The 27,401-nt window shown below is 40.3% G+C and overlaps 1 protein-coding gene across 1 annotated transcript in view; it reads left to right on the forward strand.

The window, feature by feature from the left end:
• ndufa10 (NADH:ubiquinone oxidoreductase subunit A10) overlaps positions 1 to 16,520 on the forward strand; it is a 64,182-nt gene extending 47,662 nt beyond the window's left edge. The window contains exons 7-10 of the mRNA XM_060929195.1: positions 1,381 to 1,435; positions 1,568 to 1,653; positions 3,127 to 3,235; positions 16,297 to 16,520. Coding sequence (XP_060785178.1) covers positions 1,381 to 1,435; positions 1,568 to 1,653; positions 3,127 to 3,235; positions 16,297 to 16,365 — 319 coding nt within the window. The 3' untranslated portion in view covers positions 16,366 to 16,520. The remainder of the gene's footprint in view (positions 1 to 1,380; positions 1,436 to 1,567; positions 1,654 to 3,126; positions 3,236 to 16,296) is intronic.
• The last annotated feature ends 10,881 nt before the right edge of the window (positions 16,521 to 27,401 follow it).

The raw sequence follows: 27,401 nt of genomic DNA on the forward strand, positions 1-27,401 counted from the left end.
CAAGCAACATGAAAACCAAGGAGCCTCCAAACAGGTCAGAGACAAAGATGTGGAGAAGTATAGATCAGGGTTGGGTCATAAAAAATATCCTAGGGAGCACCATTAAATCCATTATAGCAAAATGGAAAGAATATGGCACCACTACAAACCTGACAAGAGAAGGCCGCCCACCAAAACTCATAGACCGGGCAAGGAGAGCATTAATCAGAGATGCAACAAAGACACCAAAGAGAACACTGAAGGAGCTGCAAAGATCCACAGTGGAAATGGGAGTATCTGTCCATAGGATCACTTTAAGCCGTACACTCCACAGAGCGGGGCTTTATGGAAGAGTGGCCAGAAAAGTCATTGCATAAGAAAAAACGTTTGGAGTTTCCCCAACAGCATGTGGCAGACCCCCCAAACACATGGACGAACATTCTCTGGTCAGATGAGACTAAAATTGAACTTTTTGCCCATCATGGGAAATACCATGTGTGGCACAAACCCAGCACACTGAGAACGCCATTCCTACAGTGAAGCATGGTGGTGGCAGCATCATGCTGTAGAGATGTTTTTCATCTGCAGAAACAGGAAAGCTGGTCAGGACTGAAGGAAAGATGGATGACACTAAATACAGGGCAATTCTGGAGGAAAACCTGTTTGAATCAGCCAGAGATTTGAGATTGGGATGAAGGTTCATGTTCCAGCAGGATAATGACTAAACATGCTGCTAAAGCTACACTGGAGTGGCTTAAAGGGAAACATTTAAATGTCTTGGAATGGCCTAGTCAAAGCCCAGACCTCAATCCAATTGAGAATCTGTGGCATAACTTGAAGACTGCTGTACACCAACGTAACCCATCTAACTTGAAGGAGCTGGAGCAGTTTTGCCTTGAGGAATGGACAAAAATCCCAGTGGCTAGATGTGCTAAGCTAATAGAGACATACCTCAAGAGACTTGCAGCTGTAATTGCAGCAAAAGGTGGCTCTACAAAGTATTGACTTTGGGGGTGAATACCTATGCACACTCCAGATTTGCCCCCCCCCAATATTTTACTTCTTGTTTGTGTCACAATAAAATAAATAATTTTCACCTTTAAAGCTGTAGGCATGTTGTGTAAATCAAATGGTGCTAACCCCCCAAAAATCCATTTTAATTACAGCTTGTAATGTGGAAAAAACAGGACAAACACCAAGGGGGATGAATACTTTTGCAAGACACTGTATATTTAGAAATTGCTCATCAGTATTCAATGGGTTTTCCTGCTTGGTGACACATTTATTAAGGCGATATGATGTGTCTCACAAATAATTGTCTCTAATTGTTACAAGTGTCTTGACCCATTATTTATTTTGCTAGCTGAATTGTAAGACATAATATTCTGCTTTTTATTTCAGTGAGGAGGCTGAAGTGCTTGTTTACGATACAGCACAAGCACAGGATATCGAGAAGGTAATGAAAAGATTTTTAATCAGTGGTCATCCTCTCTTAGGATGTCCTTTTTTTTTTTTTTTTTTTAAGTTGTAAGGTGTAATTGTGTATGTTTACTTTGTCTTAATATGCGCATGTGTGTATTTTTCTCAGATTGCGGAGGATATTGAGTATCTGAAGTTTGATAAGGGCCTGTGGTTGGAGCAGGATGATGTCACTTTCCATCACATGAGAATTTTGTGAGTGTGTAGTTTTAACTGTAAAACCGTACCAGGGCTCGACATTAACGGTAGTCCGACTGTCCGGGACAAGCAAACATTTTTAGTTCAGATGAGTCCAAGCCGCATTTGTCTGTCTGATGGGACGTGTTGAATATCAGGTTGAAAATCACCTTTTTTTTTTTTTTTTTTTTAAAGTAATTATTCAAGAGTTACATCAATAACGTTCAAACAAAACCAGTTCAATATCCCTCAGTGATCCGGCCGTGTTGTTGTTTATGAAATTCGGGGGAAGCTGAGTACAGCAGGTGGGGGGAGTCATAATATCTAATTATAGATTATTAGACTTCATCGAAATCTGAGAAATGGTGATCAAATGCCTCAATAAAATAAATATCTGTGGTAAATCTTCATTTCATTCGAACATTCATTGTATTTTCCTTTTGTACGGTTCACATTAACCATCAGGGCGGCACGGTGGTGTAGTGGTTAGCGCTGTCGCCTCACAGCAAGAAGGTCCGGGTTCGAGCCCCGTGGCCGACGAGGGCCTTTCTGTGCGGAGTTTGCACGTTCTCCCCGTGTCCGCGTGGGTTTCCTCCGGGTGCTCCGGTTTCCCCCACAGTCCAAAGACATGCAGGTTAGGTTAACTGGTGACTCTAAATTGACCGTAGGTGTGAATGTGAGTGTGAATGGTTGTCTGTGTCTATGTGTCAGCCCTGTGATGACCTGGCGACTTGTCCAGGGTGTACCCCGCCTTTCGCCCATAGTCAGCTGGGATAGGCTCCAGCTTGCCTGCGACCCTGTAGAAGGATAAAGCGGCTAGAGATAATGAGATGAGAATGAGACATTAACCATCACGAATGTTGTAAAACACAAGAGTGCTGAACTAACTCATGGTTTGTTTTCATTCACAGTGTTGCTCTGTCCTCCTGATCATGTCCAACTTTTGTTTTCTTTAAATTAATTTATGCTTCAAGTTTTACTGGATTAATCAAGATTTAACTGTATTTCCTCTTAAAACCGCAGATCAGGTAATGGGTTATAACGACATGCACCATAATGTGGCACTGGATAGTTCCTGTTTATTGTTAGTTAAAGTTTGAGTTTTATTAAATTATAAATCATGAAAGCATAATGATCATAACTGTACCTGCTTTTTGATAAACTTTGTTAATCACTTTCCTTTCATTGAATTAGTAAATACATAGTAATAAATAAAAAGGTTATGGTCAGGACAAGTGGAAAAATCCTCCTGCTTGTCCAACTGGACGAGTGGATTGAAAAGGTAATGTCGAGCCCTGTGTACATCAAGCATATTGAAGAGAAAGTGTGCTTGAATTTCAAGTTCTTGATTTTGTTTACATGTATATTATGCCTTTTTTTTTGACTGATCTTAACGATGGATGCCTTTTAACAAAGCAGATGAAATGTGGTCTGATGATCCTCTCAGTCTAATGTCTGTACCTTTACTGCTACATGTGTTTATTTCTGTAGGGTGGAAGATAAACAGCGGGTGGCGAACCTGACCTGCATCCCCAGATACATCCCCGAGATCACTATTGGTGCTCATGAGTTTGATAAAGGCTACTACTCCTTCAGATCGGTACGTGCACCATGAGCACCTGCAGCGTGACTGGTGTGTGTGTGTGTGTGTGTGAGGATGGGACGGATAGTCGCCTCGATTAACTCCTGGACTGTACTGTATAACAACTCTAGCTAATACGTTCAGGGATCGTGGAACAACTAGAGCAGAAAAGCAGCAGTCCTTCAAAGTCCTTGAAAGCTAATTCAGTGGAAGAAAAACAATAAGGAGTGAAGATTTGCCAAATGGAAAGGGATTTATTTTGGAGCACTTCATCAAAAATGTATTACAGTGTTGGGTAAAATGATTAGGCATCAAACTGCAGAGTTTTTTTTTTTTGCATATTAAATTACCTTCTCGCGTCATCGGAGCCAGATTTTTATGCCTTCTTTGTTTCAATTGCTCGGTTTCCATTTCTATCTTCATATCTAAATTCTCCATCTCTTTAATTTTTCTCTCTCTCACATACTCATGCTATTAAACTATTATTTTTTCCCCCTCTCTCCCTATGTTTTGTCTTCATCAGCATCCAGTCTCTATCAGTGTCTTTCTTTCTCTCTCTACACTCTATACTGCATGTCTCTCTTTAAGTTGGGATTACGACCTCATATTGTGTCTTTAATTTAAAGATCTGATGACACGTTTTTGACATCTTTGGCGATGTTTTATAACATAAAAAGTAATTCCCGATGATCCATATATTAATTCACGAAGGCGCCTATTTTACAAGTTATGATAAAAAACGCGGCTATTTGGGCAAATTTGACAGGGCTGCAGCACCCAGGAGACGAAAGAGGAGGAGGAGGAGCTATATGACGTCATCGAAAGAACCTTCCTCCTAACTTACCAGTTTGTTGTTGATGCGACAGGTGTTCAGTTTGTCATTATTAGTATTATTATTATGCCTTCGCGTTGTGTTGCTGGCTTTTGCTCCAAAACCTACAAGGATGGGGTAAGTTTATTCAAGTTTCCCAGAGATCCCGAGCTGCATGCGAAGTGGGTGAAGCAAGTCAGGCGCAAATCAAAATATTTTGCTTCATTCAAGGATAAAACTAAGAAGCCATAAACTAGAAGACATGCCTGCCAATATTATCCTAAATGTATCACGGATCAGGCATAGTCGTAAGCTTATTATGTTAGCCGTTTGCATGCTCCATTAGGAACTATGTATTCAGTGTAGCATACGGCTTACATGATATAAGCAGTGTTTACACATCCAAGACAACAATACACAATATTAAAATATTGATTCCGTAACATTTTGAACAAATACGGGTTGACCTACCAATCCTTGTTATCCATCCTTGTGGTGTTAGTCAATGCTGGGCTGTCTGCCTGTCCGCTGTCCATCTCGGAGTCGGAGTCGCTCTCAGATTGGTGCACAGTAACAGGTTCAAACCTGTATGGTTGGATGCACCCGTGTTCGTCATCACTAGATTCTTCCGATCTATCCCACTCACCACAATTCTAGACTCCCAGAAGAGGAAGAGCTAGCACTAGGGAGTTCACCGGCGTTTTCATGCGCCATTTCCATCGAGTAGAACCAGAGTAGAACAGCCAGTGAACCGCAGCGTGTTCTTCCGCTGACGTCACAGCATGGCCGCGAGCCACGGACCCAGTTTTCTTGCGCTGTGCAATTAAAAGTTGGATATTCGCGTAACAACAGCTTCTTTTCACGTAATTATAACAGAAATCTAACATGTTTGCCATGTTGTATAGTTTATTTAAGAAATTGCATAGAGTCATGTTCGTGTCATCAGATCTTTAATGTTTTGTTTAACCCTCTGGGGTCTGAGGTATTTTCTGGCACTCTAATGATTTTGGAATGCTCTGATTTTATCAGCAAGTTCAACAAATCTAAGCAGTATTTTCAAAGTCATATGACTTTTTTTTTTTTTTTTTTTGTATTCAACACAAGTGACGCTGCTTTATCCAATAATATCTCTGTAGTATGTATATCATGATTTGTACTTTTTTAAAAAATGTAACAGATACATAAAGATGTTGTAAAAAGCAATTTTAGAACTGTGTTGGAATGTGTGTGTTGGGGGGGGACAAAACCACATGACCTTACCCATTGTGACGAACCGTTTTGGTCACTTGAGGTGATTCTGTTCAGTCTTAGGAATGGATCAAGCACAAAAACCTTAAATCTGCTCCACTGATTTGGACAATTAACTGGCCATCAGAAAATTATGTCCTGTTTTGGGATAAAGGGTTGGCAGTGGGAGGGGTATTCAATAAGAAGTGTAAAAAAAAAAATTCCATTCAATGAAAAGAGTGAAAATTTCCATTCAGTGAGGAGTGAAAATTCCTCCCATTGCCAACTCTTAATCCCATCAGGTCAAGTCCCAATGGGTAAGGTCATGTTTGTTTCATGCATTCCAGCACAGTTCTAAAACTGCCTTTCACAACAGCTTCATTTATCTGGTATTTGACTTTATTTTGGTATTTGACTCTATTCAGCGTGTCTTGAAATTAACTCTTGTACTGTTTTACTCAGTTCAGAGCCACAAACTACTCTGTTACACAATTACTCTGTAATTTTACTCCAACTCCAAATTTTACTCTCTAAACTCAAAATGGAGCAAAATTAACTGTTTTTGAGGAAAATACTTTTAACTCTGGAAAAATTGCTGTCGTTTTTTTTTTTCCTGTGTATGCACTACAGTGCGCACACCATCAGAAATAGAAGAAATATTTACACTTGAGTTTATCTTTGGCTGGATCGAGTTGAAGTTTAAAAAAAAAAAAAAAAAGGCTCCGCTCATGATCAGTGTGGCAGTTCTCAAGATTGAATTGAATCGCTGTCCTGAATCATCCGAAGCACATAAAATCCAGGTGCCATCTCGCAAAAAGTTTTGCCTCCAAATAGCCTGAACTTTGTCTGACAGATTTTATCCTGTTTACGGTGGGTGTTCCCACCATGAAAGAGAGACCAGTCAAAACCAAAAGAGTGAAAGTGATTATCATGCCGTTATGTGACTAGTCCTTTATGAATGTGTAAGTGGGCGCTCAGCGCTCCGACTCCAGCGTGACTGAGGAAGGTGACAAGTTTTGTTTCATCTAATTTAGGTAATTTAAAAACTAATATTATTTGGCAGCGGGCACATAGGAAAGTATAAGGTTTGTCGATATGTTTGTCATGCTTGTATGATTTAAAAAAAAAAAAATCAGATATTTCTCTAAATACATAACCCACTCATTCTAAACCTGCCGAGCTTCACCGGCGAAGCTCTCAACCCCAGAGGGTTAATATGGCACAAGCTACTGCCGGTAAAATTGTGCGCTCTGATTAGTTCCTTGGTGGGCAGTATTTTCCTGTAGTGCCCGTGAGTGATTACAGACTTCCTTTCCAAGGTACTGGCTTTCAATGTTGCAAAAAACAAAATGACAAAAGAAGATTAATTGGAAATCAAAAATGGCCAAAAGACAAACAAGAGTCTCGGAGTTATTCAAGAAATGATGAACAACGAAGAGCATTCAGAAACCACTAACAGAAACTGTTTTGAAACCGCTAGCCATTTATTCTGCATGCATAACTCAACTAGGTTACAAATATGATGTGACTGAAAGCAGCATCACGTCTCATTATAGTGACTGTCCATTTTAATCTTAGAAATAAAAAAGCCATATAATAAACCCCCTATTAACCTTGTTTGCTCGGTCTTGATCAGACCAAGATCTTGACGATACGGTTAATAAGGCTCAGTTAACAAGCGGTATTTAATGCATTGCCCTTTGCGCATACTTTTTTTAATCATATGCACTTGGTTGTTTTTGTGGCCAAGGCTATCAAAGAAACAATCCATCTATCTACAGTTAGGTCCATAAATATTTGGACAGAGGCAACATTTTTCTAATTTTGGTTCTGTACATTACCACAATGAATTTTGAACGAAACAATTCAGATGCAGTTGAAGTTCAGACTTTCAGCTTTAATTCAGTGGGTTGAACAAAATGATTGCATAAAAATGTGAGGAACTAAAGCGTTTTTTAAACACAATCCCTTCATTTCAGGGGCTCAAAAGTAATTGGACAAATTAAATAATTGTAAATAAAATGTTCATTTCTACAACCCCGATTCCAAAAAAGTTGGGACAAAGTACAAATTGTAAATAAAAACGGAATGCAATAATTTACAAATCTCAAAAACTGATATTGTATTCACAATAGAACATAGACAACATATCAAATGTCGAAAGTGAGACATTTTGAAATTTCATGCCAAATATTGGCTCATTTGAAATTTCATGACAGCAACACATTTCAGAAAAGTTGGGACAGGGGCAATAAGAGGCTGGAGAAGTTAAAGGTACAAAAAAAGGAACAGCCGGAGGACCAAATTGCAACTCATTAGGTCAATTGGCAATAGGTCATTAACATGACTGGGTATAAAAAGAGCATCTTGGAGTGGCAGCGGCTCTCAGAAGTAAAGATGGGAAGAGGATAACCAATCCCCCTAATTCTGCGCCAACAAATAGTGGAGCAATATCAGAAAGGAGTTCAACAGTGTAAAATTGCAGAGAGTTTGAACATATCATCATCTACAGTGCATAATATCATCAAAAGATTCAGAGAATCTGGAAGAATCTCTGTGCGTAAGGGTCAAGGCCGGAAAACCATACTGGGTGCCCGTGATCTTTGGGCCCTTAGACGACACTGCATCACATACAGGCATGCTTCTGTATTGGAAATCACAAAATGGGCTCAGGAATATTTCCAGAGAACATTATCTGTGAACACAATTCACCGTGCCATTCACCGTTGCCAGCTAAAACTCTATAGTTCAAAGAAGAAGCCATATCTAAACATGATCCAGAAGCGCAGACGTCTTCTCTGGGCCAAGGCTCATTTAAAATGGACTGTGGCAAAGTGGAAAACTGTTCTGTGGTCAGACGAATCAAAATTTGAAGTCCTTTATGGAAATCAGGGACGCCGTGTCATTTGGACTAAAGAGGAGAAGGATGACCCGAGTTGTTATCAGCGCTCAGTTCAGAAGCCTGCATCTCTGATGGTATGGGGTTGCATTAGTGCGTGTGGCATGGGCAGCTTACACATCTGGAAAGACACCATCAATGCTGAAAGGTATATCCAGGTTCTAGAGCAACATATGCTCCCATCCAGATGACGTTTCTTTCAGGGAAGACCTTGCATTTCCCAACATGACAATGCCAAACCACATACTGCATCAATTACAGCATCATGGCTGCGTAGAAGAAGGGTCCGGGTACTGAACTGGCCAGCCTGCAGTCCAGACCTTTCACCCATAGAAAACATTTGGCGCATCATAAAACGGAAGATACGACAAAAAAGACCTAAGACAGTTGAGCAACTAGAATCCTACATTAGACAAGAATGGGTTAACATTCCTATCCTTAAACTTGAGCAACTTGTCTCCTCAGTCCCCAGATGTTTACAGACTGTTGTAAAGAGAAGAGGGGATGTCTCACAGTGGTAAACATGGCCTTGTCCCAACTTTTTTGAAATGTGGTGTTGTCATGAAATTTAAAATCACCTAATTTTTTCTCTTTAAATGAGACATTTTCTCAGTTTAAACATTTGATATGTCATCTATGGTCTATTCTGAATAAAATATGGAATTTTGAAACTTCCACATCATTGCATTCCATTTTTATTTACAATTTGTACTTTGTCCCAACTTTTTTGGAATTGGGGTTGTAATACTTGGTTGAAAAGCCTTTGTTGGCAATGACTGCCTGAAGTCTTGAACTCATGGACATCACCAGACGCTATGTTTCCTCCTTTTTAATGCTCTGCCAGGCCTTTACTACAGCGGTTTTCAGTTGCTGTCTGTTTGTGGGCCTTTCTGTCTGAAGTTTAGTCTTTTAACAAGTGAACTGCATGCTCAATTGGGTTGAGATCAGGTGACTGACTTGGCCATTCAAGAATATTCCACTTCTTTGCTTTAATAAACTCCTGGGTTGCTTTGGCTTTATGTTTTGGGTCATTGTCCATCTGTATTATGAAACGCCGACCAATCAGTTTGGCTGCATTTGGCTGGATTTGAGCACACAGTATGTCTCTGAATACCTCAGAATTCATCCGGCTGCTTCTGTCCTGTGTCACATCATCAATAAACACTAGTGACCCAGTGCCACTGGCAGCCATGCATGCCCAAGCCACGCCTTCGCCATACTTTTTTTCTTTCCATCATTCTGGTAGAGGTTGATCTTGGTTTCATCTGTCCAAAGAATGTTCTTCCAGAACTGTGCTGGCTTTTTTAGATGTTTTTTAGCAAAGTCCAATCTAGCCTTTTTATTCTTGAGGCTTGCACCATGCAGTGAACCCTCTGTATTTACTTTCATGCAGTCTTCTCTTTATGGTAGATTTGGATATTGATACGCCTACCTCCTGGGGAGTGTTGTTCACTTGGTTGGCTGTTGTGAAGGGGTTTCTCTTCACCATGGAAATTATTCTGCGATCATCCACCACTGTTGTCGTCTGTGGGCGTCCAGGTCTTTTTGCATTGATGAGTTCACCAGTGCTTTCTTTCTTTCTCAGGATGTACCAAACTGTAGATTTTGCCACTCCTAATATTGTAGCAATTTCTCGGATGGGCTTTTTCTGTTTTCGCAGCTTAAGGATGGCTTGTTTCGCCTGCATGGAGAGCTCCTTTGACCGCATGTTTTCTTCACAGCAAAATCTTCCAAATGCAAGCACCACACCTCAAATCAACTCCAGGCCTTTTATCTGCTTAATTGAGAATGACATAATGAAGGAATTGCCCACACCTGCCCATGAAATAGCCTTTGAGTCAATTGTCCAATTACTTTTGGTCCCTTTAAAAACAGGGTGGCACATGTTAAGGAGCTGAAACTCCTAAACCCTTCATCCAATTTTAATGTGGATACCCTCAAAGGAAAGCTGAAAGTCTGGACTTTGTCCATGTCCATTACATAACTATAACTTGAATATGTTTCAGTAAACGGGTAAAAAAAACCCAACATTTGTGTCAGTGTCCAAATATATATGGACCTAACTGTATCTATCAGAATCAGTCTTTTTTACTTAGTCCTCTTACACAGGGTGTGTAGAGCCAACCAGGTTTGTCAATGCCCTGCATTCGGATCTGTCCTGAGCTAGATTTTGGGCTTGGTGCATGGTGGCACCACATGTCTGAAAATCCAGCTATAATGTCGAGCCAACGAGTGTGTGTGTGTGTGTGGGGGGGGGGCCCTCTGGATTGTTTCCAGCCAGCATGATGCAGGTCAAAGTTGAGGATGGCCTGGGTAGGATGCTCTGGAGGGGGGGAGGCGCAGGATGTGCCCAGACCATCTGACTCTACACATTGCTGCAAGGCAGGAAGCTGTTGAGTTTGATCTCGGCTCTCTTGGTTGGTAATGTGCTCGTACCACTCAATGCTGTTCAATCCTCCTGAGGTCTCTACTGTCGAAGCCATCAATCCTGGGTGTTTAATGGCCAGGCCTCGGATCTGTACAGGAGGCCAGGCAGCACCAAGGAGTTGTAAATGTGGAGTTTTGTCCTTTGGGAAATTGTGTTGATGACATTACAGGGGTCTCCATAGTGACTGCATGACTGCAGATGCCAGTGCTCATAACCGATCAATCTCTGGTCTTGAGTCACCCGTTTTGGATACCATTGAGCCGAGATATTTAAAAGTTGGTACAAGTTTCTTAGCGGTGTTCTCAAAGTGGAGGGTCAGGGCCATCACCAATATGCATAAGCTCTGTCTTGGACCAGTTGATAGTGAGGCCAAGCTTTTTGGCTGCTTCATCAAAGATACTTGAGGTGTCTCTGAGCTGTTCTGGCATGTCCGCAAGTAGGGTGGTGTCGTCCACGTATTTAAGGTCTGCCAAGGTGTATTTGCCGAAAGGCACTCTCGGGATGCGCTCACAGATCCTTGTCATCAGGTAGTCGATGACACAGTTGAAGAGATCTGGAGTAGCAATGCAGCCCTGGCATACTCCACTGCTGATGGCAGACCACTCTGAGTCTTTACCATTCACATGGACGCAGCTTTTGGCACTGTTGTGCGTTTGTTGGAAGAGGGTGTTGATTTTGGTTGGAAAATCAAATCTAATTTTATATCACATCAACGAAAGGACTTTGGATAACTAAAGTATCTGTCTCTTTTCTAATATCTTTCTCTCTTTACCTCCCTCTCTGTGCCTGCATTAAACATCTTTAACACTTTTTCTCATCTTGTAATACTTTTTGTATTTTTATTTTTTTTTATTTTTGCTATGCAAGCACTAGTATTTCCTTCAGGAAATCCAAGTCTAGTTTGTTTTTCCTCTTTACGATGAGTTTTTGTGGTTGCCACTGCCAGCAAGCAGTTCCCAACCACAGAGCTGGTAATACAATTACACCCTTATGTACTTTCCTTAAAACCTATAATGGTGGAAAATGTTTGTTTGTTTCTGGACTAAAAAAAAAACTGTGTTGTACTAGTCTAGCCACACCAATGGGTGTGGTTCATCTGTACTTCATGGAACTTGGGCATACAGAATTTGGAAATTATGCTTGTCTGTTCTTCCCCTGGTCAAATATTTTTCTTTCATTCATTCATGTCTGACTCTAGCTCAAATAAAACATCATGATTCAATCTCTAGCAGTATCGATCCACAGATGAGTAAAGTGGTGTTGCCAGTTTATTAGGCCCATCCCTCCCCTTCAAGCAAATTTTACTTTCCAATAAGTCATGCAGCAGCTGATGGTGTGTGTGTGTGTGTGTGTGTGTGTGTGTGTGTGTGTGTGTGTGTGTGTGTGAGGTATAAATCTGGAAGGCCAGGCGTTTTTAATTTTTCACTTAACTGAGCAAGCCAAGAGATTTCGAATGTGGATGTAGCCAGGTTGTGGATCAGAAGGGAGAAAGAACAGTGGGCACAAACGGATGGTTCACAGCCAGACAAATTACTTCAAACTTCTTCTGCTGTTGTAGCCCATTTCACACATTGTCAAGTACCAAGAGAACATCAGAACCTGACTGTTTTTAAAGGGTGGAAGGAAAGTTTCCAGGTCAGATGAATCCACGTTCCTTTTGCATCATGTTGATGGAGGGAACAAATCAGCACAATGTAGTGGGTATGAGTCCAGAGAGATGTCCTGACTCTGTGATAGGCATGTAATGATGTCTCGTGATGTATTGATGGACCACGATACAAATTTGAGTATTCGAATCAATGAAATAAAAAAGGGCTCATTATCATCAGGCTGTGTAAACTTGGTTTTTCCTAGCTGTAATTGTGTTTTGACAACAGAAGGTGCACTAGTGGGAATGCATGCGACTTCACCATAGGTGGAAGTAACACCGCTCTAATGCAGTGAAAATGCACAAAAACTGATCTAAAATGGGAAAAAGCTGCTGTCTGACTGTAAAAGTAGATTTAACAAGAAATCGGAGCTCTTTTTTTATACAATGCTGAAAGATAAAGAGAAGCAAATGGAGGCAGTACAACTGTTCATGTTAAGAAAAGGCATATTTGTTTAAGTTTTTCATTTTTAAAAAAGGGAATATTTTAGTGAAAAATATATATATATTTTTTTACTCCAACCTTTACAAATATGGGTAAAGCATTATTGTTGATTATGGAAAAAAGGGAAAAAAGTTTTTATTTAACAAAGAATTTAAGTTGATAAAGAATCTAAATGTTGCTTTTTTTTTTTTAGTAATTTTCATTTTATTTTATTTTTTAAATATCATGGGAAAATTGAATCATGAACCCAATATCACAAATGGAATCAGATTGAGTGAATCATGACATGCATAGTAGCGACAGTTTTTACAGCCAATAAGAACCCAAACATACAGTACCAGTCAAAAGTTTGCACACCCCAACTCACTGATAGGTTTTTATGCATTGTGATTGTTTTCTACATTGTAGAACAAGATTGAGGATATCAAATCTATGAAATAAAAATGGAACATATATGGAATTATGTGGTAAAGAAAGTGTTTCGTATTTTAGATTCTTCAAAGTAGCCACTGTTTCCCTTGACACTTTGCACATTGTTGGCATTATCTTAACCAGCCTCATGAGGTCGTCAAACTGGAATGCTTTTCAATTAACGAGTGTGCCTCGTCAAGCGTTAGTGGATTAATTTCTTGCCGCCTTAATGTGTTTGAGATCAAACCGTAAATAGTAAATAATAAACATACAGTAAATAGCCCTATTCCATCCACAACTCATCATGAATCCAGTATTGTGAATTGTTACATGCCTACTCTCTGAATCAACGGACTCTGCAGTTATTTCTTCATACATCACTAAAATCCATCGCCAGGTGAATTCATGCTTTTCTGAAGAACGTGCTTTTGGATGAATATAAACTGGCGACGATGTGAATTATTGTATTATTACAGACAGAAGTGAAATGCATTTCCAGCTCCGAAACAACAAAATGACTTGCGTTTATTTTTCTCACTGGTGGCATTAGCTCATATTTACTGCGGAAAGATGGCCAATGATTCCTAAATGGCACTTTGTTCAATATGCTGCAAGTGATTTGGTACCATCATCTGTGCCAGAAAAAACATTCGCACCTGACCTTTAAGCCCGAGCGCTCGGAGAATGGCTTTTCACGAGCTACGTTTCGACTCGGAGGTGTAAATTACGCTATTGGATGTTTCCGAGTGACATTTAATTCCATGCTGTGCTTTATTGCAGTATGTACAAGTCTAGGCATTCCCATTGCCCTGTTATTCCAGGAAGGTGTATGAGTGAGCCTGATTCTCTTTAATTTTACCACGTAAAATGGCACGGATTTTCATTTAAAGTAGCCAAGAAGAACAATCAAGGATTCTTTCATTCATCTCCACTTAAACTTATTGCTCATGTAAGTTTTACACCTCAATAGTCTTGGTGGTTTCTTTGCTTACCCTGTCTAGTTTTCATTTTTTAGCGTAATTGCTAATGGGACTTGTACAAGACGGGTAAAGAGACGTTGGGAAGCAACGGGAGTTCACTCATAAACCCTGTCCTCTCACCAGACATCAGCAGTTTAGAAGCGGTTCTTCTCACACTCGGATTAACGCAGCTCTTCGTCTGGATCAAGCTGTCAGTGGATTTTCCCCCATGAAAACCCCTTAACTCTTCCTGGCTTGATCGGTGTTGTCAGAACGAGACCTGAGAGACCATTTTGTCTTGACTTTCCTGAACATTCTGGAGGAGATGAGCGCTGTTGTGAACGTGTGCTTACGCCCATGGGAAACAGAGTTTACCTGGTTTGAATAGAGGACTGTTGAATCCACATTGAGAGTTTAATACTGTTAATACAGCTTTCTGTCTTCACACATCCAAATGGTTCCCTCCTCTCGCTCTGTTAACAACATTCAGTTTTGTGTGTGGGTTTTTTTTTTTTCTCCCTTCTTTGGGGTTCGGTTTATATTCAGTTGCTACACTTTCTTTGTTGGAGCAGTGCATTCTTCTCATGAGCCCAGACGAGGCTGCATGTCCAGGCTGTTGGCTTTTTTTTATCCCCCACTGGCTGAAAGGCCCGAAGAGGGATTATGTCATGGCAATTTCCATCTATCCATCTGTTTGTCCATCCCGGGAAAGGTACTCACCTTCTGAAATCAACTCCTCTCTCAATTTTTGGAGGAATTTCACGAAACTTGACATGATTCTTTGTGATATTTCGGTAATATGCATGTTCAGTTCGGTCACATTTCACCAGAGTTATGGCTGTTGATTACCAAACTTGTACTTTGACAATTTCATCAGGGTGTATTATTAAGCACTTATAGCATAGATATAGTTGCCAGAGGGGGATATTGTGCTCTCGGAGCACTCTTGTTATTCTTAGCTGCCAGGTTGACCAGGAGGCACAAACTTTTACTGTTCCCGTCATCTCTCATTCATTCAACATCTGGAGAAAAAAAAAAACCCTGACTCACTGTCAACATTTACAAAGATAACGTTTTTATTTGGTGTGTGTCTTTTGTTAAAACATAATATTGGCCTGACTCATTTCGATGATGCTGTGGTTGTTCATGATTCATGACTCATTCCAAGTTGCGCCAAAAGCTACACGCCATCATCTCACAATTAAATACACTATATGGCCAAAAGTCCCATAGTGGACACCTAATGAGCACACCCATGTCACTGAACATCTCATTCTGCCTTTACTGTTATAACCTCCACCCTTCTGGGAAGGCTTTCCCCTAGATTTTGGGGCGTGGCTGTGGGGATTTATGTTCATTCAGCTACAGGAGCTTTAGTGAGATCAGACACTGATGTTGGGTGAAAAGGACCCTGTTCAGTGGTATTGACGGTCAGGACTCTGTGCAGGTCCAGACACTCGAGATCTTTCAGTCCAACCTTGGGGAAACTGTGTTTTCATGGAGCTTGCTTTGTGCACAGGGGCATTGTCATGTTGACACAATCTCCAGCGAAGGAAAATTGTAATAGTACAGCATACAGAGACTTTCTGTACAATCATGTGCGTCAAACTTGTCAACAGTTGTTCGAGACGGAACGTGTGTGTGTGTGCATTTAATTTGATTTATGGACTGTTTTTGACTGATCATTAAACAGGAATTTAGTTTGATATACTTGGGATATTTTAGCTTCCTGTTTTAATCTAATGAGCTTTGTTTCCACTTAAAGCATGGAACAGGACAGCTTTCACAAATGGTTATAATTTGTCCATCCTGATTTCTACACGAAAACCCATTTCCTCTTGAATAGAGCTTTACACTTGACATTATTTATACGTTAGGACAGGAATTCACTTGATAATATGCCTTTAAACTGCCCATCAAATGGTTCAGAGAGCTCATCTTGATTCCATTTCCTTTTGAAACAGGAAGTCATGGAGCAAACGTGTCAAAGGGCTTGATGGATTTCCAAACCAGCCAATAGCATTTTGTCCTGCGAATCGAAACAAACTTCGCAAAACCGGCTCAATAAGAGGCCACAGGTTTAAAATAGTTTTCAGCTACAGCATGACATAATGTACACTTTGTTTGCAGGGCGGGACAAATGCGATCTAGAGAGCTTTGGATTGGATAACTACAGGATGACACCAATTTTGATTTCTGGAAGACTTGATTATATGGAAGTTGGTCTCTAACTACTGTTTTCTCGCTTTAGCTTCCAGGGAAGAAGTACGCTGAGGGTTACAACGAAGACGCAGGAGACAAAGGCATCTGGCTGAAGTGAAAAGTGAACTGAAGGGAAAGAGGTGGAAAGGAATCCTCCATCTTGCTGCTCTTTGGGTCGTCCACATCTCGGAGGAGAAATAAGTTAAAACATGTACTCTGCTGTTCTACAGCGATTCTGTAAATTGCTCTTTAAATAAATGGTGTATGTTTAAATTAATGTTTCTCAGTAGTTCTATGAGTGCACAAATATACTTGGTGCTGCAGTGTCCTGTAAAAGTATCCCCCCTGATGTTTGTTCTGTTTTGTCGCATTACAAGCTGGAATTAAAATGGATTTTTGGAGGATGAGCACCATTTGATTTACACGTCTACCACTTTAAAGGTGCAAATTGTTTTATTGAAATAATTAAGATGAAAAAACAGAAATCTGGAGTGTGCATAGGTATTCACCCCCTTTCATATGAAACCCCTAAATAAGAGCTGGTCCAACCAATTCACTTCATAAGTCATGTAATTAGTTGATTAAGATCCACCTGTGTGGAATCACATGATCTGTCACATGATGTCTGTATAAATCAACCTGTTCTGGAAGGACCCTGATTCTGCAACACTACTAAGCAAGCAACATGAAACCCAAGGAGCCTCCAAACAGGTCAGAGACAAAGTTGTGGAGAAGTATAGAACAGGGTTGGGTTATAAAAAATATCCCAGAGAGCACCATTAAATCCATTATAGCAAAATGGAAAGAACATGGTACCACTACAAACCTGATAGACTGGTACCAAAATCCAGAATTGTGACACCCAAAGGCATTTTTGAGACAAAGTCGGCAAACAGTCTTATTTTGTCAATTTGGGTGTGCCGAATTCAAATCTGCAATATGCCGAGCTCTATCTGACCTCTGTTGACCTCTAGAGGTCATTGAACTTTGGGCCTGTAAACGTCTCAGCTGAACCCAGTTTCTCAGCTTTCTAAGGAATGAAATGTACTAAAATGATTAATGAAGTTAGCAAATGGCCTTGTTTGTTAAATGTTTGGGTGCTGAATTCATTTGTAAAACGACATATGACCTCTGATAACCTCAAGGTCATTAAACTTGGCCTATAGGCCTATGCATTTAACGGCATTTTTAAACTGACTTTACTCCCCCAAAAAGAATATGAACAGACAAAAAACAAATAGAAAGGAACAAATACAACATTAAATGCCAGTCCATGTACATGTGACTTACTTTTCACAATGAGAATGCCTAGGCGATCACCTTACATAACATTGCATTACATTTAGCGGTTATTGTTTATACAAAGCTACTGAAAAAAGGACAGATTCAGCAGCATACAAAATGTGGGGGCATACAGGGTATACAGGTTAATCAGGGTTAGTATATATGAGAGTTTTTTTCTTTGTTGTTTTTTGTTTTAAACGGGGTAAAGCCTTTACAAAAAACAAACAACAAAGAAAAAAACTCTCATATATACTAACCCTGATTAACCTGTATACCCTGTACGCCCCCACATTTTGTATGCTGCTGAATCTGTCCTTTTTTCAGTAGCTTTGTATAAACAATAACCGCTAAATGTAATGCAATGTTATGTAAGGCACACCCAAATTGACAAAATAAGACTGTTTGCTGACTTTGTCTCAAAAATGCCTTTAACTCCTTAAATAAGCACTTTTTTGAATTTTGGTACCAGTCTATGACAAGAGAAGGCTGGCCACCAAAACTCACAGACCGGGCAAGGAGGGCATTAATCAGAGATGCAACAAAGATACCAAAGAGAATACTGAAGGAGCTGCAAAGATCCACAACGGAGATGGGAGTATCTGTCCATTGGACCACTTTAAGCCATACACTCCACAGAATGGGGCTTTATGGAAGAGTGGCCAAAAAATAATAAAATAATATTAAAAAAAGGTCACTGTTAAACATGTTTGGAGTTTGCTCAACAGCATGTGGCAGACTCCTCAAACACATGGAAGAACATCCTCTGGTCAAATGAGACAAAAATTTAACTTTTTGGCCACCATTGGAAATGCCATGTGTGGCACAAACCCAACACCCTGAGAACACCATTCCGACAGGGAAGCCTGGTGGTGGCAGCATCATGCTGTGGGGATATTTTTCATCTGCAGGGACAGGAAAGCTGGATGGTACCAAATACAGGGCAATTCTGGAGAAAAACCTGTTTGAATCAGGCAGAGGTTCGAGACTGGGATGAAGGTTCACATTCCAGCAGGACAATGACCCTAAACAGACTGCTAAAGCTACACTGGAGTGGCTTAAAGGGAAACATTTAAATGTCTTGGAATGGCCTAGTCAAAGCCCAGACCTCAATCCAATTGAGAATCTGTGGCATAACTTGAAGACTGCTGTACACCAACACAACCCATCTAACTTGAAGGAGTTGGAGCAATTTTGCCTTGAGGAATGGACAAAAATCCCAGTGGCTAGATGTGCTAAGATAATAGACACAAACCCCAAGAGACTTGCAGCTGTAATTGCAGCAAAAGGTGGCTCTACAAAGTATTGAATTTGGGGGTGAATACCTATGCACACTCTAGATTTCTGTTTTTTTCATCTTGTTTTATTGTGATAAACAATAACAGTTTGCACCTTTAAGGCATGTTGTGTAAATCAAATGGTGCTAATTCCCCAAAAATCCATTTTAATTCCAGCTTGTAATGCGGCAAAACAGGACAAACACCAAGGGGGATGAATACTTTTGCAAGACACTGTATCTCATGGAAAAATTCCAAGAGAAAGAAAGAAGGGGGGGGAAAAAGACACTGAGCGGCTGATTGGTGCTTCGCATTCTCCCACACCTTCAGAACGCTGAAGAAGAGAAGAGAAGCGAAATCTCCTTTCATCTCAGTTCAGCGCACCGAGACGATGACTAATCGCCCCAATTAAAAGTCACTTTTGAGACGCACGACGAAGAGAGCTCGCCTCAACTCATTAGCCACCCGAAACCACTCGTTTCTCGTTAGTCCCAGTCCTCTCCTCCCGAAGATGCTATCTTGGGCCGGTCTGCGGCTTTTCTTTCGTTCCTGCTGCCAGGAAGAATGCTGATCCAGAAATAGCAGTGTGCCACTAGTGATTAATTCTTGTCTTTTGTGTGCTGAAGAGGTTTCAGATTACCATAATCAACTCGTGATTGCAAGTGCTGATACTTTCCATCCACAGAAAAAATACTGATTATTCATGAAGCTCTCCAATTGCATTGAAGTTGGACACTTTTTTTTTTTTAAAGTGCCATACTTGTATGCCACCGAGCAATCAAACCGCTTTGATCTGTGCATGGAAGAATAGGTCTCTGTCTGATATGGTGCAGAAGAGCAGCCAGGTCCTGCGATGAGTGATTGGATGGAGATGGAATATTATTTCTTTATTTATTTATTTTAAAAATAGAAATCCTCTAAGATTGTACCGCCACTTGATTAGAGCCTGCAGTGAAAGACTGATGGTCATGTTCCAGGGATCTGAGAACAACAATGTGAAATGAAAGTGTTCAAATAACCAGTCTGTTGTTAAAACAAAAATAGTGATTTTAGTGTCTGGCTTTAAAAAAAATTCATTCGATTCTTGAACAAAGGCCGTGCTTTCAGACCCTTTCCGTTTCTCTATTGCTGAGTTGTGAATACAGGGTTAATGCATGTGGACGTTCGCAGATGTGCAATATCCGTTTGTTTATCTCCAGCTGTTGATGAAATCTAAAGCTTGCTAGAAAACCACTGGATGGCAGACTTCATACACTCTTCAGAGACCAACCCAATTTGTTTATTTCTGGTCCTTGTGATTTAATCCACTTGCCAAATGAGGGCACTGTTGAGACTTCAGCGTAAATCTAAAATTTCACTGATTCATGCTTCATAGTGTAGAAGGCTCGCCCCACACACACCTCCTCTCCTCTCCTCTCCTCTTCTCTCTTCTTCTCTCTTCTCCTCTCTCCCCTTCTTCTCTTGCCCCCTCAGCTCATGCCTTAGGTGTAGCTGACATTAAGAGGCTTTTATTTTGACAGTGCTCTTTTAAATATATAAATATTTCATGGCCTGCGATCCTCTCTTAGCAGAGCTAAAATAACAACTGTGTTCATCCTTGGATGCTGCAGCATAACTCATATAATGGCTGGAGGAAAAAAAAAGGGGGGGGGGGGGACTTCAATTTTGGTCAATAATCATTATAATAATACCACCACCACCATGTTGTGTAAGTCTGCAGGAACTGTGCTTCATTAGTATTTGTACTCAGGAATAAAATAAAAAAAACAACCATGATTGGGTATGCTGTTACAGGAAAATAATCAATGGGAGGGTGATGTGAAGAGGAAGTACTGTTACCAGCCGGAAGTTGATGATTGTTTTCGAATAACTGCACATCCTGGAGTGTTTTATTCCTCTTTTACTGCAGCGATTTGTTAAGGATTCATGTATTTAAATTTATTCTATCCACATTCACTAGATATGAGCAATAGGGTGCATCAGTTGCGCCCTAAAAATGAAAAGTTCCTCCGATCATGATGCATTTTTGTTTTTATGTTCCTTTTGGTAAGAAAACACACTGGGTGAAATATTTTGACAAAATTCAAAAGTTTAATGGTGGCACCAGGAGCTCAAAGTTATGGAAAAAGCTGCTATTTTATGACTTTTATGACAAAATTTCGATCACTTTTCATGAAACATTATGGCACCTTATAGAGTATACCAGATATCTTAGATACACATTTTTAGTACATATTCTAAATATATTATCAAGCACAGTTTGAGTTTTAAGGGCGGCACGGTGGTGTAGTGGTTAGCGCTGTCGCCTCACAGCAAGAAGGTCCTGGGTTCGAGCCCCGGGGCCGGCGAGGGCCTTTCTGTGTGGAGTTTGCATGTTCTCCCCGTGTCCGCGTGGGTTTCCTCCGGGTGCTCCGGTTTCCCCCACAGTCCAAAGACATGCAGGTTAGGTTAACTGGTGACTCTAAATTGACCGTAGGTGTGAATGTGAGTGTGAATGGTTGTCTGTGTCTATGTGTCAGCCCTGTGATGACCTGGCGACTTGTCCAGGGTGTACCCCGCCTTTCGCCCATAGTCAGCTGGGATAGGCTCCAGCTTGCCTGCGACCCTGTAGAAGGATAAAGCGGCTACAGATAATGAGATGAATGAATGAGTTTGAGTTTTAGCTGTTCATTGAATCATTGTTCAACTACTTTTAAACAATACAAATGTATTATGAATCGCATTAATGCTTCTCAATCCCTTGCAAAGGTTCTTAACATGATCTCTGGGTCACAAGAAATCAATAAATGGAGTCCAACATTGTGATTCAAACCTTACGCGAAAACATAAAATAAGCGTTTTTTGGCAAAAAATGAACCTCATGGTGCCACCATTAGACTTTTGAATATGGTCCAAAAAGGAACACCCAAACAAAAATGCATCAGATTTTATGAAAGTGATGGCAACTGATGCACCCTAATGAGCAATCGCATGCTCTGATTGGCTCCTCTACTACTAGGCTATCAGCTCATACCATGAGTAGAGAAAAACAAAATGGTGGAACGTGTTGCTGGACCAACCGAGGACGAAATAAAAACTCTACTCAAAAACAAAACCCCAAACAATACAAAAAAAGCAACAAAAATATGGAATAAAAGTATTTGATGTTAAGAACGTACTGTATTTTTTTTTAAGTTTTCAAGAATTATTATTCTTAATTTTATAGCATTTTTCACAAATTTCTGCAGTCATTTCTCCAGTTTGTTTACATTCTTCATCTTTAAGCATGCCCTGTGATGACCTGGCGACTTGTCCAGGATGTACCCCGCCTTTCGCCCGTAGTCAGCTGGGATAGGCTCCAGCTTGCCTGCGACCCTGTAGAAGGATAAAGCGGCTAGAGATAATGAGATGAGATGAGATCTTTAAGCATTAAAATTTGTTGAATTTATTATTTTTTTAGACTGGTTCAAAAGCTCAAAGAAGTTATTCATTAAGGCTCCAAAGATCCGCTTTTACTAAATGATGGAGTCCTGTTATGACTTTATGAATACAATGAGTTCGGCCCTCCTGCTTAAGTTGCACCTACTTAGATTTTCTGTGCATACACCATATGTGCTCATACCATCTCTTCCAAGAGCAGATATTGCACTTGTATTTTTGTCTAGGCGACTATACCTCGAAGTGGATATTTTTTTTCCTGTTTTTTTTTCTTTCTTTTAATTTTTTATTTTCCTTGTGTCCTTTCTTGATTAACACTTGAATATATATAAAAAGCATATATACAGCTGTCAAATGGAAAAGAAAGTAATTGTACAAAAAATATGTACAGTTGTGGTCAGAAGTTTACATACAGTGACATAAATGTCATCTTGGATATGAATGTCATGGCAATATTTGGGCTTTCAGTCATTTCTTTGACCTGTTCTTTTTCTGCGGCAGAATGATTGTACAGCATACAGCTTTAATTAAACAAAAAACTACTAGGGTTAGCACTGTCGCCTCACAGCAAGAATGTCAGGGTTCAAGCCCCGTGGCCGGCGAGGGCCTTTCTGTGCGGAGTTTGCATGTTCTCCCCGTGTCCGCGTGGGTTTCCTCCGGGTGCTCCGGTTTCCCCCACAGTCCAAAGACATGCAGGTTAGGTTAACTGGTGACTCTAAATTGACCGTAGGTGTGAGTGTGAATGGTTGTCTGTGTCTATGTGTCAGCCCTGTGATGACCTGGCGACTTGTCCAGGGTGTACCCCGCCTTTTGCCCGTAGTCAGCTGGGATAGGCTCCAGCTTGCCTGCGACCCTGTAGAACAGGATAAAGCGGCTAGAGATAATGAGATGAGATGAGAAAAACCACTAGAATTTTGTGCACAAGTTTTAATTTTCTTTGGGTTTTCTGAAATCAACACAGGGTCAAAATTATACATACAGGGTCAAAAATTTACATACGCTCACTTAGATTATTAATTCAGAGGTGCTGAAACTTCCAAAATGTCTCTTATCTTGCCAAGGCCGAGGTCTCTTAACTTCCTGTTAGGGATCATGATTGACTACAGCTGGTAGCTTCTCTGTGCCTTCATAAAAAGGGTTTGTTTACAGCACTCATTGGATTGACCAACACACAGTAAAATGGGAAAGTCCAAGGAGCTCAGTGCAGATCTGAGAAAGAGGATCGCAGATATGCACAACTCCGGAATGTCTCTTGGAGCCATTTCTAAACAACTGCAAATTCCAAGATCAGCTCCAACAATTGTATCCAAGTTATTTTATTTATTTATTTTATTTAACTTCGCCTATTAAAATATAAGCTGGTGCCCATAGCAGCTTCACCGATTACTGTGGGCCTGAAAAAATAAATAAATAAAAATATAAAATAAAATACAAAAGTATATTAAACATTCCACACAATTAATTGGAGCAGCTGACTGCAATTGCCAAACTATGGCTGGTATTGCACTTTAAACAAATAGTTTTCCAAGTACGAGGACTGTCCACATCATAGTTAATCAGTAGGGCAGAGTTGTAATATTCATACAGCAGGCTCTTAAACTGATTTAAGGTTAAATTAGGATGTTTCAGATTAACAGGAAGGACATTCCATGTTCTGATTCTTCTTATGAAGAAGGATAGTTGGAAAGTCAGAGTTCGGCATTTACGAGATTGATAGTTTCTTAATCCAGAGTTCCTTGATCTTGTTATTGTGAGGTGTAATCACTTTGCTTCAAGAAAACCCAAACTGTCACCCTCAGCTGAAAGGAAATTGGTTAGGATGGTCAGGAACAACCTGGGAACCACCATGTCACAGCCCTGCCATGAACTGGAAGCTGATGGATCACTGTCTACAGTTCAGATCACCATGGACTAAGAGGCTGCTATCCAAGAAATAACCCCCTACTCCAAAATTGAATCAGAACCCAAACACACATCAGAGCTGGTTGTGGAGGATAAAGCAGGCTAATATTAAGCTTAAAACAATTCCTGACATCAACCCTATTGAAAATATATGGACCGTGCTTATAAGTCGAGTCCTTGCAAAGAAAAAAAAGGGCAAATTTAATTGAACTCCATCAATTCTACCATGAAGAGTCATGAAATATCCAACCAGAATTCTGCCAGAAACTTGTTCATGGTAAACAAAAATGTTTGGTCAAGGTGAATCTTGCGAAGAGACTTTTTACCCAAATATTATGTGTGCTGTATGTATATTTTTGACCCTGTATGTATAATTTTGACCCTGTGTTGATTTCAGAAAACCCAAAGAAAATTAAAACTTGTCCACCAAAGTAAAGATATGCTGTACAATCATTCTGTCACAGAAAAAGAACAGTTCAAAGAAATTACTGAAAGCCCAAATATTGCCATGACATTCATATCCAAGATGACATTTATGTCACTGTATGTAAACTTCTGACCACAACTGTATGTTGTATTGTTGTTGATGAAACTAAATAAAAATTAATTTTAAAAAAAGCTCAAAGAAGTTTGAAAATTACAGAACTGAAATGTCCAAGGGAGAATTAAATAAACGTCTAATAAGCTATTCTGTACCTCGGCACCTAAGCGAAAATGATTTTGTCGGACGTTTTGTATAAAGTTTTTATTTATCGAATTTGCTAAAAGTAAAAATGCTCTGTTTCTCAAAACTCAGTCAGTGCGTTTACATGCACATCCAAATCGAACTACTGTCGGTAATCGAGCAAAGGGTCCCAGCAGGGGTGCCAGAGAAATCCAATCTTACATTCACACAAGGAAATCGAGCTATTGTGTGAGGTACATTGTGCACCTGAGCCACAGGTGGCACTACACGCCCCATCATGTTGGTACACTTCCGGTTGTCGTCATGAAGAAGAGCTATTCAAGAGTGTAAACAAAGTTATCAGTTCCGTGTTCTCCATTGTGCGTTTTTCTCCCGTCCATGAATTTTAATATATTCAGCTCCTTAAGCTGAATGAGCATGAACTCTGTCTCCTCATTGCTCCAGAAGTGCACGTTTCTGCTCTCCATTTTCTCTTCTTCGTTTGTTCCTCCTGACCTCTTCTGCTGCTCGCTACTACTGTTGTCATGCCGACCGAGGCTGTCGTGTTTCCCGCTTGTGGTCTCGTCACTTGTCACTTCCGGAAGGGGCAGTGCTGAAGTAAGTAGCTCGACTACGTAGCTCGATAGGGTTTACATGCACTAAGTAGCTTAGCTACAATCGCATAATCTAGGTCGTGTAGCTCGATTACGAGAAATCAAGTTTGGTTCAATTTCAGCCTAGCTAAGGTGTTTCCATGGCATTTAGAACTTCGATTTCAGTCAAGCAACGTCAGAAATTCGATTTTCTCTATGTGCATGTAAACGCACTGAGTGAATGTGGATAGAATAAAACAGTTATTCCACTCCATCTCATCGTACATGGCTTATAGACAATTCGGTGCTATGCACCTCGTCAGCTATCAGCTCATGCACGGCTCGATTTCATGGAATAACTGTTAAGTGTTCAGACACGTCACAGTATTTATCTCTTCATAGTTGCATTTAATTATGTGCACTTGTTCATGTTTCAGTGGTTCATTTACAAGCCTGTTTTATTTCCCTAAGTGTCCTTTCAGAGAGATTCAACAATTCCGTACATCTTCTAAGCAGTTTATTATATACATAGATTATGACCAGTTACTATAGCAACAATAACGCATTTGAACGAGCGTATAAATATAAATCTTGCATGGCGACACATAGAATATTAATCTACACCTGACCAATCGGAATTGAAATTTCAGCACCGTTGTGGTATAATGAGTTTTAAAAGAGCAGATTTCTCTGTTCAGGTTGCCATAGTTCAAAAAAGCGTGAGGCCTCGGCCTGCGTCACGCTCCGGCTGGTTTTATCCGGTGTGACATTACCATCTGAATCGTGGATCGTTACAGGCAGCTTGTTTAGGAGTGGAGAAGAAATGAGCAGGCTGGAAATATAAACAAAGCCTGTGTTGCAGTGTTGACACACAACGAACACACACAGAAGCACGAGAGACCACATGAACAGCTGTCACAGGCACTTAGCATAGTCTGGAAGATTGGAAACTGATCTCTGATCCTCTTTTCCTTTCAGGATGATTAGGGAGAAGCAGTGTGAGTAGGTCACAGTGCTTCTAAGTGGACATACCTTACACACACACACACACACACACACATATATATAATATATAGAAGAGCTGTAAAACTCAAAATTTGTTTGGCTCTTTAGTGCACGTTTCTGCTTTGCTAGTCGACTGAGTGTGCAATGAATTCAAATGTCTCCTCCAGCAGCCTAATAGATGCTCCGATAATCCGCTTTTAACTGCCAGACATCAAGCTTTTCCTGTTAACGCAGTGGAAATGGATTGTGCTTTTGCAAATCCGTCAGCAGGAACTGCATGGCATGGCTGGTGTCTACTGGAAATTGTTTTAATATTGAATATTTATATCGGCCTCAGCTGGATGGCAAATTCATCCTCCTGTTTTTTTTTTTAAATTAATTTATTTAGAAACGTTTTTCCTCCTATTATCCACTGTCTGCATGTGAAAGTTGAGTTATTTCATGGTGTTATGAGTACTGAGGTAAAATATAGTAGAATCTGCACTGAGATTATTACCATGCAGTTTCATACTGCTGTATTAGAAAGGGCACTTATTCGACTTCAATACATAGGCTTGTGTAATATACAGAGCGGTGGCTACAATTATTGACACCTTTTCAGATTTACCAATAAAAAAAACAATTTTACAGACATGAGTTTCAGTTACTGCAGTTATTATGGGTTAATTGATCAACCAGAAGACCCGCCTCGCCCTTCTGATGACACAGCTCGTTACCTGAGATGGAATTTTTTTTAGCACGATCAACAATCTGAGGAAAACTTGGACGTTATCATCGCAGGTAAGCATGGTGGAAAGATCATGGACATGTTTTTACTGATCAAATTCACCGATATTTCATGATCTCCTTGTCGAAACCTACTTTGTTTCTTACTCTTTCATCTGACAGTCGCCATTTTGTATCTAAACGCGCGTTTGAGAAGTCACGTGTGTGAGGTGTCGATAATAGTGATCACTTTCACCGGTGTCCACCATTATCGACATGCTGTGGAATTAAGGAACGTTTACAACTGTTA

Source organism: Neoarius graeffei, chromosome 9 (genome assembly GCF_027579695.1).
Source record: "Neoarius graeffei isolate fNeoGra1 chromosome 9, fNeoGra1.pri, whole genome shotgun sequence".
Classification (NCBI taxonomy): Eukaryota; Metazoa; Chordata; class Actinopteri; order Siluriformes; family Ariidae; genus Neoarius; species Neoarius graeffei.